The sequence below is a fragment of the Pongo pygmaeus genome, chromosome 16, assembly GCF_028885625.2.
Source record: "Pongo pygmaeus isolate AG05252 chromosome 16, NHGRI_mPonPyg2-v2.0_pri, whole genome shotgun sequence".
In the NCBI taxonomy this organism is placed as follows: domain Eukaryota; kingdom Metazoa; phylum Chordata; class Mammalia; order Primates; family Hominidae; genus Pongo; species Pongo pygmaeus.
The window spans coordinates 36,978,616-36,995,879 of record NC_072389.2 but is presented as its reverse complement, the minus strand read 5'-3'; the positions used below and the strand labels follow the sequence as shown (position 1 = coordinate 36,995,879).

At 47.0% G+C, this 17,264-nt stretch overlaps 1 protein-coding gene across 5 annotated transcripts; it reads right to left on the bottom strand.

Annotated features, from left to right (window-relative positions):
* Positions 1-1,195: 1,195 nt before the first annotated feature.
* Positions 1,196-14,994, bottom strand: LOC129014231 (golgin subfamily A member 8M). Of its 5 annotated transcripts, XM_054451409.2 has the most exons (20): positions 14,741-14,994; positions 12,977-13,096; positions 12,016-12,075; positions 11,752-11,832; positions 10,860-10,898; positions 10,547-10,594; positions 10,374-10,458; positions 10,169-10,278; positions 9,045-9,131; positions 8,831-8,938; positions 8,548-8,635; positions 7,895-8,160; positions 7,571-7,639; positions 6,247-6,322; positions 5,724-5,815; positions 5,408-5,470; positions 5,057-5,157; positions 4,874-4,974; positions 4,623-4,778; positions 1,196-4,537 (listed from the first exon to the last, which is right to left on the bottom strand). In XM_054451409.2, exons 1-20 carry the CDS (start codon positions 14,786-14,788, stop codon positions 4,362-4,364), a joined length of 1,974 nt encoding a protein of 657 aa, XP_054307384.2. In that variant the 5' UTR covers positions 14,789-14,994; the 3' UTR covers positions 1,196-4,361. The 5 variants fall into 5 exon arrangements, with proteins under 5 accessions (XP_054307384.2, XP_054307386.2, XP_054307385.2 ...); XM_054451411.2 differs by lacking the exon at positions 5,408-5,470; XM_054451410.2 differs by lacking the exon at positions 7,571-7,639.
* Between the last annotated feature and the right edge of the window lie 2,270 nt (positions 14,995-17,264).

Sequence of the window (17,264 nt, the reverse complement as noted above, 5' to 3'; positions counted from 1 at the left end):
CCGGCCACCGCTGCATCAGGCTTCTAGGCCTGTTGGCTGTCAGGGCTGGACTGCACCCCATAGGCTCCATGGCAGTCCCCATGGAATCCCCCAGGCGCCACCAGGCAGCATACAGGTGACACGCCTGGAAGGTCCCCAACAGCCTAGCTGGACATGTTCAAGACACTGGGGCTCCTTGTTTGGTGGCACAAACTCCAGGACCCAGTGAGGGAAACGGGAACACACCAGGCCGAGCAGTATGGCTAAATCCATTTTGTCCAAAATAAAAAGCAAAATAAACAGGAGTCGCATGACCAGGGAGCCATGACCCCATCCCCGCCCCCTTCCTCTGTCCTATACTAGCAATAAATAAGTTTCCCAGCCACAAATAATTATTAGAACCTCCTCCCCATGTGCCAGCTCCAACCTCAGCTAGGTATGATACGGGGCGGCCCTACCCTCTGGAATATACAAAACCTTACACAGACACAATATGTACACTGGGGAAGGGGGGCCACCCCAGCAGCCCGTGCCCTCGCCTGGTCCACAGTTAGCCCCACTGTCCTGCCTCTCTGAATAAGAAGGGAGCCCCCCTGAGGGAAAAGTTGCTATGGTGAGAGTAAGGGGGCCATCAGGCCTCCTCCAAACAAACCAACTCCACCAGCCTCTGGCTCTTAAATAACAATCATCATCACCCAGAAATTTAGGGACTCAGCCTTGGTCAAGGTGGCAAAGGGTCTGTTTGTCTTTCCCCATTAGACAGAGGTCTTGTCCTGCTACCGTAATTGTAAAGGGGTGCCTGCGAAGGGGTGGTAGGGACATGGTGGCGGTGGAGACTCCAGCCCCACTTCTCCAGGCTTTGCTAACAGGGGCCTGCTTATAATTTTAATTTTTTTTCCATGACTTTTAAAAAAAAATCCCATAACTTCTTTTTCATAACTTTTTTTGTAACTTTTCATAAAAATTTTTTCTACTTTTTTTCCACAACTTTTGTACATTTTTTTATCCCATAACTTTTTAACCTCATAATTTTTTCTAATCCCATAACTTTTTTATTTTGTGTCCTTTCAATAAACACTTGCATAGTTATGTTACAATTTTGTGAAAAAATGAAACATATTATCTCATGTGAAGCATGCCCAGCAGTTGCACGTATCAATACCTTTAATACTATAGTTTTCAAGAAACGCAAAATAAAATTTTAAGGCAAAAACAATACTTTGAAACAATTTAATGATTTATTACATTACAGTAGCATCACACCAGCAGTCAATAATGCCTCTCTAGGGAAAAATCTTTCAGTATTTCCATGACACATTCTGTTCACAAGAATTCATAAATTGGTAAAATTCATTCTAAGAAAACTTGGCAAATAAAGCTTTGGACTGGAATTGCCATTTCATTCTCTGCTTTTCCTTCCCACCGTTTCTTTCTTTTACACTACAGTATTCATATTTTAAAATGTTTTAACTTATTTCAGAACATTAAGATAGCAGTTACATTTTTTAATAGTTATATTATTTTAAAATGACTCTTCAAGATAAAGTTTTACAGAAAATATATTATGGATAGGGCTGATTTACATTTTCAAATTTTCTAAAAATCAGCTTTGGTTTTAGAGCTGATATTTTTTCATTTCTGGAAAATCTATCAGGTTTAATCAAATACTTTTAAAATGATTATTATATACTGCAATCTTTAGGTGTTCTGGTTCTTCCTACAGAAACTCAAATGTATTCAGCGGAACTCACATTTTAAAATTCTATGTTTCTGATGAACTCTAACATTCCAATGTTGCCTTCTAAGCAAACTGAAAGCTACCTTATACTGAATGAGGAAGAGCACAAATACTTGGCTGAATGGGGTATCGCAAAAGACGGCATGCACTTTGAAGAAAGACTTAAGTTATTGTCATACAGTTTCCATTCTTTTTAGCTTTTTCTTAAATATATGACAAATACCTACACAAAGAGTGGTATTTCAGTCAATATAGTAAATTTATTTTCCAGACTGACCTTCAGCTTAAATATGCCAGTGTGTGATTTAATCCATAGGCACCTGATGAACACATTGTTGTCAGATTGGTTACTGATGCTAAACGCTATCTGAAGGTCATTCGTAGTCACTGATGTTTATCAGGGTAAAGTGAAGTGATTTCAATGATAAAAGTATCTTTGAAATAATTTATCAATGTATTAGATAAACCCAGTTTCAGAATGATAAAAGAAAAAATGTTAGACCAAATAATGTGGCTAATTAACAGTGGTCCGATTTCTAGCACATGGGTTTAAAATGCTCTTAAAGTAACTGTCTTTAAACTGAACACAAAGAATGCAAAAGCAGCAAGTTCAGAAAATAAAAGGCAAGAACAGGACTTTAAGTGCATTTTAAACCCACGGGCTAGAAATCGTACCACTGTTAATTAGCCACATTATTTGGTCTAACATTTTTTCTTTATCATTCTGAAACTGGGTTTATCTAATACATTGATACATTCATAAAATTTGGAAGAGTCAGTTGAAGTCACAAGGACCGAATATTTGCCCTCTTTCAGTGAATGCCGGCAAATCTGTTATTCCATCGGTAAAATCGTATTGCTGCTCTCCTGTTAATGTCATAGAAGTATCATGAGGATGCCAAATGCTAAATATGGAGATGGTCTAGTAACTAGAAATCCCCACACCAGGGAGCACACATACATATCTCCCTACATCCTAATAATGTGATGTGTTCTGGAATACAGACATTAAAACTTCATGAAGTTTTCCCAAGCATCAAGTTATGATTTAGGCAATATATGACTGAAATGCATTCATTCATCATGCGTAGGCACAATCACATGAATATTGCACTAAATATGTCCCTGACTGAAACAGAGAGGTACAAAAACATATTTCACTCTTTGTAAAGAAGTCTGTGAGAAAATATAACTGTGTGACGGTATAGACACGTTTCCTGATAATACATTGACATTCACAAACAGTAGATTGCACTGCAGTTTGGAAACATTTTAAGTTTCATAAACTTCTCCTTGATTTTCAAACATAGTATAATACTGTGTACTAAAATTCCTTTTTGTTTCAACTAAGCACTCTCACATATATTAGTTTATAATAATGTTTCTATTATTTTTTAAAGTGTTTTCCATTCAAGGAAAAGAAGTAAATTCCTATGTCAGAGTAACCAAGGTGGTTGAAGAATAGGTATTAGCCAGAGATGTCTAGATGGTAAAATCAATCTTCAAGCCTCAAAGAAGCTCCATGAACAGAGAGGAATGCCAGGCACCACACAGCTTTCCTTCACTCTAATTCATTCTTGACTAGAGCCTGTATGCCTGTTCCAGGGACATTTGAACTCGTAAAGGATTCTTACGATCTTCACTAAATACATTAAGAAGAACGCCCACCAGCGCCCTTTTGTGAACTGAGGCATGTAGTCATGTGATTAAAACAGGGAACATGAACTCTGACTTTAAAATGTATTGTAGATACAAATGCTCTAAGCTAGGAAAGGTTTTCCACATCCACAGTCAACGATGGGAACCTTTCATTCCTCAGAAATAAGCCCTTTTTAGGTCATCAAAAAAGAGTACAACTGCTGCAGCTCCTGATGCAATATCTTCATGAGCCCAGAGCACATACAAATCCTAAGGGAACCACCATAATACAGCGCTAATTCTTGGCACTGGAACAGATGAAACACACTCTGTCCTGCACATACCTGCCAGAGGAGGCCACTTTCCTCTTCTGTGAGATTTAAAAAGCTCCCCCAAAAGGTTATTACTCCCATCACCAACACACAGAAAATGGAGGAAAGGCTGTTTCCAGTTCTCGGCCTTTAAACAACTCTAAATGTCAGTACTCATAGTGGCATATTACAAAGTAATAAACAGTGCACACTTGGGGGCAAACCACATATTGAGCTAATGAAGAGCTCACTGTGATTAAGATTAGATCAAACAACAGTAGAACATAGGCAAATTTTGTCTCAATTCTGTAGTGAATATACATGCTGCAATAACATTAAAGAAGCATGGCAGCCTATTCCAAACCAACGAGAACAATTTTCTGCAAAGAGTGGGTCTTTGTGTGTTTGAACTCCCACCACATAAGGGCAAACTCGATATGCATGCTAATGACCTACAATTATGAAATTAAAAAAGAAAAATGCTAAAGGATGCCAGAGTGAACATCAGTGAGAGCCACAGAGACCCACTCTCTTTTAACTTTTTACAAATAAACTTAAACTATAAATTAGAAACACAAATAATCATGAGTGACTCTAACATTCAAATGAAGTAAATGTATTGTGTAGGAGATTAACCCCATAACTTGGTTTCTTATTTAAAAATTTCTTGAGCAGCTCTTTGATGACAGTGATGTTTATCTCCTTCTTCTCAGCAGCCAAGCCCAGCAAAAGAATGGCACACAGCAGTTGCTGCCCAAGCCTGGGTGCTCCTGGTGGTCCTGCACGATTGGCTGTGTGGTAGGGTTGTCATAGAGAGGACCCTCCCTGGCCTCTCCTTGAGCAGAGGAGGTGAGGCTCACTTCACAAAGATCTTTGGAGAGAGGGAGGCGGGGATCTGAGCACAGTGGGAGAACCCCTCTTCCTGCCTGCCCACCCCGCCTGAGGGCTCTACTCACCACCCTGCTTGTCTGCAGCCCCAAGTTCCTGGGGGGCTGGGGCTCCTGGACCAGGCTCATCAGCAGGGTTCTGGGCAGCAGCCAGGAATTTTCTGTGACCATTGTTGTAGTTGCTATAAGCCGCAATACCATCTGCTGCAGCTCCAGCAGCTTCACCTGGAGGGAGGGGTGCTCAGCTGTCATGCCGCTGCCTGCACCCACCCTCACACCCACCCCCACCCCCACCCCCACAGAGATGTTGCACACCCTACCTTCATCTCCTCCCTGTCCTGGGCCAGCCTGATGATGTCCTCCTCCCAGTGCCGCATCTTTGGCACTGCCCCCTGGCTCTGTTAAAACGTGATGGATTTTCCTGCAAGAAGACAGGGCTCAGATGCTGGGGTCCCTCTGACGGCCCTGCAGCTCCCCCTGTGGTGCCCTGGCCTCCCACTCACTGATGGCATCTCTCTCGCCAGTAGTGGATGAAGCGAAGTTCTTGTTTGTTCACCAGCTCACTCAGGTCTGCCTTCTCCTCCAGGTGGTCCATAAAGCCGCTCTGGAGCCAAAATATTGCGGTCACATCTCGGCAGCGACCTGCCCTCAGGTGGCATTTTCAAGTCATGGAGAAGGTGGAGGTGAGTCCTGGCATGGGCCAGCTTCTCCATGACTTCCTGCAGGGCCCAGTGGGTCTCCCCACTCACAGACTTGCCCCCAGTCCCTGGGGCTGGGACCACTGCCTCTGGCTCCTTCAGGGCAGGGGACACCGGGTGAGCCAGGCACTGGCAGCACACCCTCTGCTTTTTCACCTGCTCTTGTAACCGTGCTTGCTCCTCCTGGACACTGGCTCCAGTGGACTTGAAAATCGCCACCTGAGGGCAAGACATGAGCATTCTTGTAGGGGCATACACACAGCAAATGGGGCAGAGAGGTGGAGTGCAGCCCCTTCCCTTGGGGCCTCAGAGAGTACACATTTGTTACGGGTGAAATGGTGTCTGACCACTGGCTCCCAGAAGGGGTGAGGGTCCAGAGAAACCAGAATGCAGGGAAACTAAGAGCATAAAGGGGTCTTGGAGGGACCACAGAGGAAGGTGGCAAAATGGGTGCAGGGGGAGTCAGGCTCACCATGGCCTCCCTGCCCTCCAGGTCCTCTGAGATGCTTGGCATGGGCCGAGGTGCCTCCTCCTCCTCACTGTCCAGATGTCCTCCTCCATCTCCTGTGGGGGGTGGCCAGAGGGGTCTTCAGACAACCCAACAAGGGAGGTACTGTGGGCCCACCTCTGCCTCCACCCTCACTGTGTAACCCTGAGCCAGCCCCTCCCCAGAGAGGAATGAGCTGCTCTTCTTTATTTGTACTTTTAAGAATCAAAATCTTGCTATTCCACCCAGGCACACTCCCACTACTGGTCGATGTGGGAGTTCTGACCTGCTCTCTTTCTGACCTGGGCCAGTTCAGCCATCCTTAGGCAACTTGGTGGCCCCCTGCTCACAGGAGGTCAACACACTGATGCCGAACTTAGTGCAGGCACCCGGTCGGCATAATGACCAGCTGTTCTAAAGGTCTCTTCCAACTCCTCAATCCTATGCTGCTAACAGTCCCCCCTTCCTCCTGGGGCTCTCTCCTCTTCCTCTGAGCGGTCTCCCGTACCTTCCCCAGGGAGAGCCATGAGGCTCAGCTGGGTTGTTAGCTGCTGGTTCTGCTGGCTGGTAGCTTCCAGGTGCTCCTAAGGGGACAGGAAAGAGTGAGAAGGGATGGAGTTTGCCAGGTCATCCCCTTCACGGCCCTGTCCTCCACAGCTCCCTCCCCTGGGTCTCCTGCAACTTTTGGCAGGCCATCTCGGCCACCGCTTTGCCCCAAGCTTCCTGCTGCTGCAGCTGGTTCATGAGCTGGGTCTGCTGCAGTCACTGCCTGGGCAGCGCCTCCTTCTCAGAGGTCAGCTGCTGATAGGCGGCCACCTGCTGCTGATAGGTGGCCACGTACTGCTGCAGGTGACCCAGGTAATGGTCTGGCTGCTGCTGCAGACTCTGAGCCTCTTGGCTCTTCAGCTCCACCTGCAGGAAGATCCTGGGCGTGAGAGCACGTGGTGGCTGGTTTCCAGATTCTGGGCCCATTAGTGGGGTAGTGAGGGCACTGTGGGGCTCTGTCCCCTGCCCAGGCCCCTGGCCCCTTGCTCGAGGCCTAAGTGACTGCCTCCCTTTCCTAGAACCCCATGCCTCCTTCCCCAGCCTCAAATCTCATACCCTCTTCTCATTTAATCCTCAGCACCTCTGTAAGGAAAATGCTAACTTCCCTTTGAAGTTAAAGAAACAGACTTTGAGATGAAAAGTACTTGAATGGTGACCAGTGGAACCAGGCTGGAATCCAGTTTTAATCTAAGGAGTCTTTTTGTTTTGTTTTGAGACAAGAGTGTCACTCTGTGGCCCAGGCTGGAGTGCAGTGGTGCAATCTCAGCTCACTGCAACCTCCACCCCCTGAGCTCAAGCGATTCTCATGCCTCAGCCTCCTGAGTAGGTGGAATTACAGGCATGTGCCACAATGCCCTGCTAATATTTATTTTATTTTTTTGTAATTTTAGTAGACATGAGGTTTTACCATGTTGGCCAGGCTGATCTCAAACTCCCGACCTCAAGTGATTCTCCTGCCTCAGTCTCCCAAAGTGCTGGGATTATAGGCATGAGCCACTGCACCTGGCATAAGGAGCCTGTTATACCACCGTCTCTTCCCCTGTGATTGGGGGCTCCATGCCTCTAGCTGGGATGATGATGTCCAGACCTGAGAGGAGCCCAGGGCTACCCACCTCTAAAAGTCAGAGGGCAGGAAGCAAGAAACAGTCACAGTACTGCTCTGGAGAGTGCTGGGGTCACCTGCCCCCAGGCTGGAGCTGCCCCTGGCTTGGCACCTCCCCTCCCCAGAGGCTGCTGCCCGCCTCACAGCCCTTCTTGGATGGGGTGGAGGTTTCTGTCTCCTTCACCTCACCAAGCTTCTCCTGTAGCTCCTTTACTTGCTGCTTCAACTGCAGTGCGCTCTTGTGCTCATTGTTCTGGACATAGAGAAGCAATCAGCAGCCACCCACTGCAGCTGGAAACCCCAGAACTTGGTGTCTGCCTCCCATGGCACCAGGAAGGGTGGAGGCAGGTTAGAAAAATCATCCCCTCTTTCCCACAGCCACCTGGCTCACGGGTGCCCTTAGAAGTAACATTTCACATGAGGGCTACACTGCCCCATTTTAGAGGTGGGGAAACAAAGGCCCGGAGGGCTAGGGAGGAGGGCAGGCTCCCCCGGTGGGGCAACGCACCAGCTCCTCAAAGATGCTCTGTGGCTTGGCCAGCTGCTGAAGCCTCTCCTGCTGCTCCTCAAGCCTCTCCTCCTGCTTCCGAAGTCTCTCTTCCTGCACCTGAATCCTCTCTTCTTGTCCCCGGTTCAGGAGGCTTATGCGCCGATTGTTTTTGACTTGGGCCTGGAGCTCTCCTGCCACTCTCTCTAGTTCCTTCCTCAGGTGCTGCAGCTCCACCTTGGAGGACATTGCTGGGGGCTCTGGGGGCTCTGGGGGCAGGGGTTCAGCTGAGAAAGGAAGCAGATAATAAGGGCCTCTGGATTCTCAAAAAAACAAAACAAAACAAAAACCCTCCTCTTGGTGCACAGCTCCTCTCAGACTCCCCAAACTTGGCCTCACTGCTTATGATTCCACGCACCGGGATGGTAGCCAGTCTTCCAAACCAGTTTCAAAAAAAGAGCACTGCGGGTGACTGACAGTGGGCCCTCCTTGCTGATGGGGACACTGAGACACTGAGACTTATTGAGATGACAAGACTTGCCATCTCCTGGCACAGACCTCTTTCCCTCTGCCTCAAAGCCCTTGCATCCACCTACCTCCCTGGGGCATTCTAAGCCACCCTCACAGCCCTCTGATGCCAATCCTGCTCCCAGGTCATGCCAGCCCCATCTTACCCATCTGGTTTTTCAGTTTGGACAAGCTCCTCTCCAGCTTTTCTATCCGACGCATATCATTCTTCTTTTCATTCTTTAATGTGCAAACCTGCCGAAAGCACAAGGGGAAAGGGCCCTGGAGAGAGGGGCTGGTGGCTGGACAGGCTGCCATCTCCCTCTCTGACCCCACCTCCACAAAGCCCAGACCCATGACCACCTCTGGCTGTACTATTGCCATTTTAAAGATGCCCAGAAAGATCCAGTGACCTATCTAAGGTGGGGGTGCTGAAGGGTCAGATCTCACCTCCTGCGACATTTTTCTCATCCTCTGCTGCCACCGGGCCCTCTCTCCTTTTAGATGTTGCACACACTCGTCTCTTTCTAATTGGGCTTGTTTAAATGACTCCTTCAACTGCAAGAATGGGCACAGAAGTTAGGAAGGGCTGTCACTGGTCCTCTCCTGCTCCTGGCCACCTGGGGTCATCTTCCTTCCACATCCATCCCTCAGAAAACCTCACCTGTGTCACCTGCGCTTTCAGCAGTGCCTGCTCCTGGATGGAGTGCTCTAACTTCCACTCCATACGTGCTTTACTGTGGCTGGAAAACTGGATGGTGAAGAGTGACCAGTTTCAATCTGGTGAGCCCGGGCCATTCCACACAGTGCCCCTTAAAAGGGCTAGGGCTAGGCCCAATATACAACTTGCTCAGTAAAGATCAAGGCATTTCCAAGCCCGTGGTCTGGTTTTTAAAAGAACTCAGTAAAGTTGGAAGGGACAGGGAATGAGATTGAATTTATAGCTGGCTAACAGAGGCCCAGAGAGATCAGATAATATTGCTATTGTTATTACTGTTATTATTACCACTGTTTGAACCTTTGTGGAATGCTTCACCAGGTACAGTGCTAACAATCCCGTTTAATCCTCACAACCACCATAGGAGACAGTTACTATGATTACCTCTTCTGTATAGATGAAAAAACATGGAGTATTTGAGGTTAAGTGCTTGCCTGAGTTCACTTAGGCAGAGCTGGGATATAAACACCCAGGTCTATCCAATTCTCTAAGCCCATTTTTCTTGCTGGGGATGGGGGCACAGATAGGAGGGGGAAAATTAATCTTTTGTTCACTTTTTGAAAGGATGATACATTCGCATAGTCCAAAACTCAGAAGGTACAGAAGGGAAGTATCTCCCAGCCAACTTGTTGCTCTCTCCTGAATTTTTTATGAATGCTTGCAGACATGTTTTATGTATATTATCATAGTATGTACACAAACACACACATGCACACATTTCCTCTTTCTATAGAAATGGTAACATACTAGAAGTACTCTTCTGTACCTTCACAGTACAAGTACCCAATACCCCACCTAGGACTTGCCCAAGACCACAGCCAGGTAAGGGCGGGGCAGGCACTTGGCCTCCAAGCTCTGCGTCCAGTGCTCACTCCACACAGTGCCCCTCAACTCACCCACAGCAGCTGACTCAGCCCCAAGCTGCCACTAAAAACCTTTTAAAAAAGCAGCAAGAAATGGCCATGCTGCCTTCTGGGCAGGACACTCCATCCTGCAGAAGGGACCTTTAGGCTCACTCCTCCATCTGTGAAGCCAGGCTCCCAGGGGATGGGGCAGGTGGTTGGACTCACCTGGTTTGCCTTCTTCTTCTGTGTGGCGGTGACAGCAGAGAGAGCCTGCTCTAACTCTCTTTTACGCTGCAATGAATGTTGCAGGTGGATAGCCAGATCCTTTGACTCTTCTGTAATGAGAGAGTTGAGATGGGTCCCAAAGGACTCCCCCTGAAGACCTGTCAAAGTGCCAGGTTGAAGGATGACAGGGTGCCCAGATTCTCACCTTCAAAGTATCTGAGAGAACGTTTCATGTGGTACAGGTGTGTATTTAGCTTCCCTTTCTGTATGTTCAATGTCTGGATTTGAACCTTTGGGAGAAAAGCCAAGCAAGTGCTGAAAGAGAAGGAAAGAAACATTCTCCGGAGGACAGGAGGAAACTTCACACCCTCCACTCACCTCTAGCTCCCTTTCGGCTTTCTGTTTCTTGTTGTTTGCTTTCTTTTCCTGTAGGAAGAGGAAGACAGAGCTCTCACCAGGGAGAGGCAGAGATGGCACAGCAAGAGACGTGCACCCAGAATGTCACCAATGCCCCAGGACAGGCCCACCCATGGGACCAGGTTATCAGGGGCCCTGTGGGGATGGGGTGGAATCTGAGGAGTGAGCCTTCTTCCCCAGGCTGGGAGTAGGTGAGACGAGACTGGGGCCTCTATGTCTGAGTGCCCCCCAAACCCTGCAGTCATCTCGTGAGCAAACAAAGAAATCATGTTACTTCTTCCAGCTGATGTTCCACTTGTTTCTTCTGTTGTTTCTGTGGGGAAAGTCAAATTAAGGTGATGGAGGGTGGCCCCCTCAACTCTATTCCCCAGACCAGGAAGCGGTAGGCAGGGGCCAGGAATGGATTTTCAAGGCAAAGTTCTCAGACATAATGGGAACACGAACTGGTAAACTCTCCTCAAGCTCCCAAGGACAGAGGATTTGGGTCTTTGTTGGCTTTTGCCCACAGCCACAGAACTCAAAGTCTGAATCTGGAATCTCTTGAGAGGACAGCAACATAAACCTCTAGAGACGGAGTTTCAGAAAGGCCCCTCCTTCTGGCAGCTTGTGATTTAGAAAAGTGGGTTCATTCAATAAACATGTACTGAGCACGTACAGGCCAGGTATGGTTCTTCACAGCAGATATAGGATGGAAAAGGACAGACAGGAGCCCTTGGCCCTGAGGTTTCCTTTCTAGTGGGCCTTTAAATCTCAGACTCAAGAGCTAACAGAGACCTTTGATACTCACTACCTCCTCGGAAACACGAGCCTAAAAAGGAGAGGTGGCTTGTTGAGAATCAAAGAGCAAATTAGGGACTGAGTCATGGCAGAAATACAGGGCCCCTGATAACCAGTCAGGCTAGCAATTCCCCGAGAGGCAACAACCCCAGGGCTTGTGTAGCAAGGACTCGAGCACGGGTGTCTGGAGAGGAGAGAGTTGGCAAAGAGGGCAGCAAAAGAAGAGCCATGCTGCATGCTCTGGGGTCCCTCCAGGTGAGGCCTGGGCGCCCCAGCTCCCTATTTGTCCTGGGCACCAGGGGCCCCCAGCCCCTTTCTTCAGGGCCCCAAGGGGAAACTGGAGCCCAGGATTGGCAGTGTGGAATCAGGGGACCCCACTGGACTCTTACCAAAGATTTGATGGTGTTCTTCAGTTGACTGATTTTTACGGACCTTGAATCCAGAACTACTGCTAGTTCTTGGCATGGGCTCTGAGGCACATGCAGAGAGGAAGAGGTGGAGGAGGAGTTGGGGGAGAGGTAGAGAGAATAATCATTAGGGCTGGGGTGTGTGTGGGCTGTCTCAGCTGGCAGAGGGGCACCCAGTCCCACCTGGAGGAGGAGGTTGGAGGGTTGACCTGAAGGGTCACAGCACCTGTGCCCAGAGCCTCTTACCTCCAGATCCTTCAGGGTAGCAGATGATGTAGGGCCTTCCCTGTGGAAATCTCTTGCTGACTACAAGAGATGAGAGCGCATATGGAGATGTTCTGTCCCCCACAGTGTCTGAGTCCTCTGACTTCCTTTCTTCCCCATCAACTGGCAACATTTTCTTTTCTGCCTGTCTTGGATCCTTTGTCCCATAACTCCTTTATGCTAACTTCTCTCATGGTTCTTATCTCCCCACCATCCCATCCTGGGGCCCTTTCAGTGATTCCTGATGGCAAGTGACTGTTCTCATTGTCCTGGCTTCCCCTTGAGACTGGGGATGAGGAAACTCAAACAGCAATGACCATATCCTGGGTGTCCTGAGTGTTTACAGCAGGCCATGTACTAGGGATTAACATAAAAACAACAATAACAAATCTCATTTAAACTTCACAAGTGGAAGTCAAACAGTATCACCTCTGTTATACAGATGTGAAAAGAGAGGCCCAATTAGGTCAAGCATCTTGCCCTAAATCATAGCCCTAGCAGAGCAGATGGAGAGGCAGGATTCAAACCCAGAATTCCTTTTTTTCTTTTTTTTGAGACAGAGTCTTGCTCTGTCACCAGGCTGGAGTGCAGTGGCACAATCTTGGCTACTGGAAGCTCCACCTCCCAGGTTCACACCATTCTCTTGCCTCAGCCTTCTGAGTAGCTGGGACTACAGGCACATGCCACCATGCTTGGCTAATTTTTTTGTATTTTTAGTAGAGACAGGGTTTCACCGTGTTAACCAGGATGGTCTGGATCTCCTGACCTCATGATCTGCCTGCCTTGGCCTCCCAAATTTCTAGGATTACAGGCATGGGCCACCACACCCAGCTAAAGCCAGAATTCTTAACCAGTACCCAGCAGTCCATCTACAATCTTAACAATTACCCTCTATTGCCCCTTGGCCCCCCTGTCCCCAGAAGCCTGGCCAGCCAAGACTCACATCCCCAGGTGACTGGCAACCACCAGAAGTGGCTGTCTCAGGGATACTGCCATGTGTTTTCCTGTTCCTGTTCACTCCTGCTGGAACTCTAGGGCTGTTTTTCTGCCAATATTCTTTTAACTGTTGGAAAGAAGAGCAGTAATACTCATGAGAACTGTCAGCCCCTACAGCCACATCCTCCTTTACAGTTTTTACAAAATACACTTACACACCATCTGATTTAATGACGCCAACAACAGTACAAGGTGTTGTCACACTCACTTAGTGACTGAGAGGGATTGATATCATGGCTAGAAAAAAAAAAGAAAAAGGCAATACTGGAACTTTGAAACTCAGTCTTCTGACTCCAAGCTCTGAGGTTTTGCCAAGAATCAGCAGCTGCCAGGGACCAAACCCAGAGGCGGAGGTAGAAAAGTAAACGTTAAGTAGGCAGGAACTGTATGCCATGTGGTTTAGAGTCATACATCCTCACACATCTGTTAGTGTGAAGAAGTGCACCAGTACCCCTCAAACTTTTATATCAATGTGTCCTCATGGCAGAAGGCAGCCTTTCTCTTAAATCAGAATTTATCAGAAAGAGGACAACCCAAGCCTCATTTCAGAGAGAAGTCTGGTATGCTCTTAGAAACCTAAGTGACTGTCATCCCTAAGTACATTCATGTTTTTTCTCTTGATCTCAAGAGAATCAAGGGAAACTGATGCTTCAGAAAGATGTCCCACATTTATCCTGTGGCACTCAAAGTACCCAAGGTTGAGATAATATGAGGAAGATTCAAGGTGTCAAGTTCAGTTTCCCAAGATCTATTCCACAGAAGATGAGCGAATCTCACTTCAGAGACCACTGACTGAAGGGCAGTCTGGTCCCAGAACCATGGAGAATGAGAATATGAGGTGGAGAACTCAGAAAAAAATGTTAAAATCTCTCTGGAAAGTAGAAGCCTGGGAGAAAACCAAACCAAACCCATTCTCTCATTGCCACCCAGAGATACTGTCAACGTTTTGAGTTCACGGGGGAAGTGTAGGATTTTCCCACCATCAACATCTGTAAGGGAGTGAGGCAGCCTGAAACCGCTTGCTCCTAGGTCCCAGTCTCCATTCCCCTTCCAGCTGGAAATTTGTGCTGTGACCAGAGGAACCAGAAATGGGGTGAGAATGCTTAGGGGACTGGGTCATAAGATCAAAGGCCAGTCTTGCAGTAATGACAGTTACAGGTGGACTGTGACATCACTACATTCCACTCCTCCTGGTGGGGGGAGGGACCATGTCAGCACCATGTCCAAGTCTCCGCTCCATGATGGGGGAGGGAAGTACAGGGTTGGGACCCAGCTCCTTGGAGATGCCAGCACAAAGAACCCAGGGAGGTCGACCTTGAGGCAACAGGAGGGGAGGGCAGAGTCTGCAGCAGGGAGTCCCAGCAGTCACCAGACCAAAGGGGGTAGGGCCTGGATCCTTGGAGATGAGAGTCCAAAGAGCCCAGGGAGATCAAGCTTGGGGCAGCAGGAGATGAAGGCCCAGTAATGGAGTGGGAAGCCCCAAGAGTCACCCACCCAATTCACCCTGGGGTGATTGGTGAGGGCAAGGACTGGGCTGTTTGCTGAAGGGGTGGGGCTGACTGACAAAACTTTGGTGGGGGTAGCCCAGAGGCACCGGGGTTGGGGGGCCCAGTCCAGTGTGCTTCAGGAGTTGTATGGACTCTGGCAGGGGTCTTGTCATCAGAGGGGATCTGTGGCTGGTTTGAGGGGCTATGACCTAGTGCGTTTTTACCTTTTTCTTGGCTGCCGCCAATTTGTTCTGTTGAGTTTCTTCTGCCATCGCAGGGTGGGTAGGGAGGCAGGGTTGGGGCCACGTCAGCGAAATCCCAGTGAGCACTAATCAACACCTCCAGTCACCTACCAGGCAGCTGTGTGACTGAGCCAGAGGAGGCGTAACCAGGGCCCCAGTAGAATGTGGAATAGGGGTGTGGCCTTAATGCTCCAAGCCCATTGGTCAATGAGAAAGATGAAAGGGAAAGGGGGTGTGGCCAGACAGCAGTGTGTCCAGAGGGAACTGTGGCTCACAAGGAAAGCTGCCCATGCAACCGCTGTCCCCACCCACTCTAAGAGAGGGGAGAGGCCTCCCACTCTGGAAGAGAAGAGGGGCCGGCTTTTGCTTTAAAAGCTTTCAAACTTTAAAAAATATATGTGTGTATACTTTATATATATGTGTGTCCGTGTGTGTGTATCTATGTTTTTCTCCATAGCTGTCTTCATTATCCAGCTTCTATGCAAGGTCTATGATTTTGGCCTACAGTTTTCATCTTTGATTACAGTACAAAAATTACCAGTATTACCTTAACTGAGATACAGATCCTATAAAAATGGAAAACCCATAGCATGCTTGATGATTAATGAGGCAGACTATATTATCCAACATTCTAATAAGATAAAATAATCACAATGATTTCTCTTTTTTGGAAAAATGTTTCTCTTATTCTCCTACGTTTTTGTTAAGATTTTTTTTCTTAAACATGTCTAATATCTGTAAAAACACAAAGCTTTTGGGCTGGGCGCAGTGGCTCATGCCTGTAATTCTGGGACTTTGAGAGCCCAAGGTGGGTGGATCATGAGGTCAGGAGATCGAGACCATCCTGGCTAACGCAGTGAAACCCCATCTGTACTAAAAATACAAAAATGTCCGGACATGGTGGCAGACACCTGTAGTCTCAGCTACTTGGGAGGCTAAGGCAGGAGAATGACATGAACCCCCGAGGTGGAGCTTGCAGTGAGCCAAGATCATGCCACTGCACTCCAGCCTGGGCTACAGAGCAAGACTCTATCTCAATAAATAAATAAATAAATTCATTAATTAATTAAAATAAAAAATTAATAGTAAGAGCAATGTGAACAAAAGATGCAACGAAATAATTTAGAAAGTACAAACTATTAAAAAGTAGATTTTAAAACTTGTGCAATGAAGTCAAACAGCACCCAACGAAAACGTATACCCTTACATATTTGTTTAAAAAGCAATTTAAATTACATTGATCCACTAAACTAGGAAAAGCAAAACAAACAAAAAGGGGGAAATAATTAAGACATAAGGAAAAAGTAAAAAAGAAAAACCACTAGATTTAAAAAATAAAACTAAAGGAGAATTCTTTCAAAAGACTGAGATTAAAACAGTCAAGCCTCTGATAAGTAATCAAGATAAAGAAAACTTTGAAGAGAAAAAGGCATATAGCCACATGTGAATATGATGCAAAAAGTGAAAACTTTGCACATCTTTACAACACCTTAGAAGTATGGATGACATGTTCATTTTTTTTTTTTTCTCAGACAGAGTCTCGCTCTGTCACCCACGCTGGAGTGCAGTGGCACGACAAGCTCCACCTCCCGGGTTCACGCCACTCTCCTGCCTCAACCTCCCGAGTAGCTGGGGCTACAGGTGCCCGCCACCACGCCTGGCTAATTTTTTGTATTTTGGCTTAGTAGAGATGGGGCATCACCATGTTAGCCAGGATGGTCTCGATTTCCTGCCCTCGTGATCCACCAGCCTCGGCCTCCCAAAGTGCTGGGATTACAGGCATGAGCCATCGCACCCGGCCAAAGTGTTCATTTTTTTTTTTTTAAGAATCTGCAGTTATGAAAACTAACTGAAGTAGTGGAAAATCTGGGGACCAATACGCAGAAGAAGGAAAAAGACAAAGACTCATCCTCCATATTGGATACTTATTTAAACCAGAATTTGTCAGCCTCAGCAATATTGATATATTGGGCCAGATAATTCTTTGTGGAGGGTTCTCCTGGTGTGTTGTCGGACATTTAGTAACATTCCCTCTACCCACAGAATGCCAATAAGACCTCCCGACCATGACCAGTTGTGACCACAAAAATGTCTCCAGATATTTCCAAACGTCCCATAGGAGGCAAAATACTCCTGCCATTGAAAATTACTGTGTAAACCAGATCTACATCCTAGATCTTAGAAAAAAGATGTAAAGCTTCCCAACTCAGCCCTGCATACCCTTGATACTGAAATGAAATAACAGCCTTAAAGGAAGCAAACAAAACTATAATCTTATTTAATACAGAAGTAAAAATGCAAAAATAAAATATTACCATAGCCATTCTAACAGTGTTTACTATAGGAATGCAAAGATAATTCAAAATTAGGAAAACTTCATCAGGCAATTCACAAATTATATTTCTACATATAATTGAAGGCACAATCATGACAAACAAAGTAGCTCTATATGCATTAGGTCCATGATCTATTCAGTGAAAAACACAAGTTGCAGATGTCTTACAGA